This window comes from Corvus kubaryi, unplaced genomic scaffold (assembly GCF_017639235.1).
Source record: "Corvus kubaryi isolate FWS band 111438036 unplaced genomic scaffold, C.kubaryi_AGA036_p1.0 37367, whole genome shotgun sequence".
NCBI lineage: Eukaryota > Metazoa > Chordata > Aves > Passeriformes > Corvidae > Corvus > Corvus kubaryi.
In genome coordinates this window covers 2,934,939-2,939,008 of record NW_024581119.1, presented here as the reverse complement: position 1 = coordinate 2,939,008, position 4,070 = coordinate 2,934,939, and the positions used below count along the sequence as shown (strand labels likewise).

Here is a 4,070-nt window from a genome sequence, read left to right as displayed (position 1 = left end):
CCCCCCCCCCCCCCCCGTTGCCACGGCAACCGCGAAGGACGCCGGCCGCACCTACCAAGCGCGGGGCCGGCGGGGGGAGAACGGTCCCGCCCCCCCGCGGGGACTGTGGTAGCGCCCGGGAGCAGCCACTTTCCCCTGAAAAATGGAATTGTTTCCATTGAGATATGGAATTATTTCCATTGAAAAACGGAAAACGCAGGGGATTTTATCTCATTCGATATTCAAACCCCATTTTTCACCAGTTTTTCGTACTTCCAGTGAGAAATAATAGGCTCGAATGTGATTTATTTAATGAGATTCATGAGATTTACAGTGTCCAGTTCTGGGCTTCTCGGTGCAGGGAGGTGCTGGAGGGGATCCAGTGGAAGCCAAAGGGATGATGAGGGGTCTGGAGCATCTGTCTTATGAGGAGAGACTGTCTGGGGAAGACAAGACTGAAAGAGGGTCTCATCAACCCATACAAATATATCCAAGGGGTGCCAGAGAATGGTCCCAGACTCTTTAGTGGTGCCAGTGACAGGATGAGGCGCAACGGCCATAAAATAAAACACAAGTTACACCTCAACACGAGGAAGAACTTTTTTCCATGAGGGTGGCAGAGCCCTGGAGCAGCTGCTCAGGGAGGCTTTGGATTCTCCCTGTCTGGAGCCATCTGGACACATCTGGATGTGTCCCTGTGTCACCTGCTCCAGGTGAGCCTGCCTGGGCACGGGGGTTGGACTGGGTGATCTCCAGAGCTCCCTTCCCACCCCAGCTGTTCTGTGAGTCTGCAAATGATAAAAGTCATTGTGCTCCACATTTCCTTTATTTTAGGGATCTGCTTTTACCCTTCTGGAACAGGAAAGGTTCCCTGGGATGGTGTGGCAGAGCTCTGTGGCTGTCAGGTCCTGGGGAACTCGCAGCTCTGCTGCTGACCTCATTCCAGGATTTGGGCAGTCCCACGTGGAACATCCTCTGCACATCTGAAGACTTCACAGAATCATAAAATCATTCACTAATTTGGGTTGGACTTCTGGTTTTTTTAACCCTTTGGACATCAGGCAGCTTCCCAGCTGGGTTAAATCCAGCTGGAAGTCCAGGTTTGGGGTCACAGGAAGGAAATAAAAGCCACAGTTGGTTTGTAGGATTCCCTGCTCAGTCCCGTGATCACAGAGGAGGCGACCAAAGCAACACATAAATATCTTCATTTGGGCCTGGATGTCTTCACAGGACCCTGATTGCCGTGGGGTTGGTGAGCTGTTTCTGGCAGTGGTTGTAAAATCCCCTGAGGGTTACAGGTGAACCAGTCCAGGTTTCCAGGAGCACCAGTCCCATCTGCCTGTCCTGCTGGGTAACCAAACCAGCCCCAGGTGGCTTTGGGCTGGAGGGCAGCTCTTTGTCCTTCTGCTCCTTGAAATCAAGATCCCTGAAAACTTGAACACAAATATCAGGAAACTGCAGTTTCCTGCACGTTTTCCATTGTTAGATATCTGTCTCTCTTCCACACCTGAACATTTTCTCATTTATTGCCATGTTTTTGTCGCCTGGATTCTTCTCTGGGGTCTCCAGATTCTTCTCTGGGGTTTCCACATATCCTTCTGTTACATATTGCGTGTTGGATTTGGGATTGACAGCTAAAACAAAGCAATTATTTATTATTTATTATTTATTATTTATTGTTATAATTTATTATTTATTATTTATGGTTGCCACCTGCTCTGGCCATGGTCAGCAGCACTTAATTAAAACAAGGATTAATTTATGTTGATTAAAGCTTTTTACCTTGCCCGTTCTTCTCATGGCCCGGACTGTCTTCGTTAGATCTGGATTTATAACTCTCAAGTGTCTGCTCTGAAACATCATTTTCTGTAGAAAAACCAAATTTAATTATGAGAACGAGATTTTTTTCCCCCATGATTCTTTCTCACCCTCTGCTTTGAGCATAAAAATCCTGAGAGAATGGTTATAAAGTGGGGGTTCCACCAGCCTGACCACCTCAGAGATGGGCTTGGGACAACAATTCCAAGGTCAGGCTTGGACAGGGCCATCCCTCACCTCTCTTCCACACTCCGTGGGCTTTCTTCAGCTTCACCATGAAAAGCAGGACAATGATGAGCAGCACGAAAATCAGGGCAGCCACCAGGACTGGCAGCAGGAGATTCTTCTCCTTCTTTAGGATGCCTTTGGATTTGGGATTTTGCTCTGTAACAGAGGTTTGTGTTGTTAAACGTCCTGGTGATTAAGACAAGAATGATATCACCTGGATGAACATGGTGAGCCAGCAGAATTCACCTTTTTGGACTTCATTTTAGGATGTGAGGTCAAGTTTTTTATGGCATGAACAAGAAAAACTGATTGAACTCAGCAGCCTTGTGCTCTGGCACAGGAAACAGTAAAATTTAGCTTTTATTTTTTAGATGATACAAATGGTTGTGTCTCTGTGGTCTCCCCCAGGTTCAGAGGATTAACCTGTCACAAGATTTGGAGGGGGTTTGTGGCCAGAGAGACCCAGGAAGCTCATGGCAGGTTTGGAAGCTCATGAAAGTGTTTGTACCGAGGGTGAGGGTGGAAATCGCAGTCACGTTTTCACATGGTGCTGGCACCTCTGTCCTGGGAGGTTCCTCTTCTGTGGCATTTCCACTGGCTGCTGTTTCAGTCCCTGGAGGAAGGGAATGGAGAACAATATTTCTCTGGAGGGATGTTCAAGAAGTGCTCATTTCCCCAGCAGCTTCAGGCCGCCAGGTGCTGCCCCTGACTCCAGGTCTGTGCTCACTTCCCTGACTCTGTGTTTAACTCTATTCTGAAGCTCACCCAAGCTTTATGAACAGCAAATCCTCAGTCTCGAACACATTGTTAGAGAAACAATTAAAACCAAGCTGAGCTTGGTCATTTGGGGCTTTCTCTGGGCATCGGTTTGCTCCTCTTGCCTGAAAAACCAGCCACGAGCAGAAATCCTTCTGCTTAAAGCAAATATTTTGGTATTCATGTCCTTGACTACTCCTTTACTAACAAGCCCTGTCCCTTGCCACCACCCCCTGTGTCTGATGAGGTAAATTCTTACCACTGAAACCCCCAGAACTCGATGAACCTCCCAATTCTTCTGCTGTTGTCGTTTCTTCAGGGCCTGTGCAGACAAAGAGGTGAGCTCAGATTTCTTATGGACACAGACAATACATCCTTCTGTGTAATTATATACAAAACATATATAGAGTATAATTAGCTTGTGATTTGCAAAGCTGAGATGCTGGGGTGTGCTGTGTGTACCAAACCTTTGCATTAATAAGAGATTTTCCTTTCCTTTTCACACCTGGTAAAAGCCACAGAATTCCAGGCTGGTTTGGGTTGGAAGGGACCTTAAAACCCCTCTGGTTCCATCCTCTCTGGAAAGATTCAGGCTCCCTTTCCATGCATGTTCATCAACACACGTGTCAGGATTTATCAGCCGAGGGTTTATCAGGATGGATTCATTCTGTGCTGTTTGTAACCACTGAAATATCACTTTCAAACCAATATAAACAAAGAGTTTGTGCATTTCTAAAGCAGCAGTTCATTTGTCACTGCAGGGCCTGTCGTGCTAAGCAGGTGCAAAACTCTTGGTGGGGTTTTGGCCAATTTATTTGGACTGTGGAGCTTTTAATTGTGCTGGAAAAAAACTCCCGAGTTCAGGAAGTACAGCCTGGTGCAAGCAGGGATGAAGAATTGTTGCACAGTGCCATCTAGTGCAGCCTACCCAGAGCATCCCAGCCGGGCTCCCACCCTGCTGCTGATCCTGATCCTCATCCTGTCCTTCTTCCTCCAAGGAGGGAGATTTTGGCTTCTTGCACGGCTGGGAAGCTGAAGGAACAAGCGGGAAGTGCTGTGCTCTGTGTCCCACACTTTTCTGGGGCGAGGGATGTAACTCCGTGCCTGGCAGCTTATCTGTGTTTGTCATTTTGGGTTTGATAAATTCGGGTAGCTGAGACCAAACTCACCATTCGATGTGATATCTGTGAGGGTTTGCTGGGCTGGTGGTGCTGAGCTGGGAACTGCTGGATCCTCTGGGGCTGCAGAAGGGCTGGGAACTGCTGGAACTTTTGGGGATGCAGAAGGGC

At 47.7% G+C, this 4,070-nt stretch overlaps 1 protein-coding gene across 1 annotated transcript in view; it reads right to left on the bottom strand.

The window, feature by feature from the left end:
* Positions 1 to 265: 265 nt before the first annotated feature.
* CRTAM (cytotoxic and regulatory T cell molecule) overlaps positions 266 to 4,070 on the bottom strand; it is an 11,916-nt gene continuing 8,111 nt past the window's right edge. Inside the window, exons 6-11 of the mRNA XM_042034080.1 lie at positions 3,951 to 4,070; positions 3,041 to 3,103; positions 2,534 to 2,638; positions 2,035 to 2,181; positions 1,762 to 1,845; positions 266 to 1,613 (exon numbers count right to left, since the gene is read on the bottom strand). The exon at positions 3,951 to 4,070 is cut by the window's right edge and continues 300 nt beyond it. Of these exons, the coding sequence (XP_041890014.1) occupies positions 1,462 to 1,613; positions 1,762 to 1,845; positions 2,035 to 2,181; positions 2,534 to 2,638; positions 3,041 to 3,103; positions 3,951 to 4,070 (671 nt within the window). The 3' untranslated portion in view covers positions 266 to 1,461. The remainder of the gene's footprint in view (positions 1,614 to 1,761; positions 1,846 to 2,034; positions 2,182 to 2,533; positions 2,639 to 3,040; positions 3,104 to 3,950) is intronic.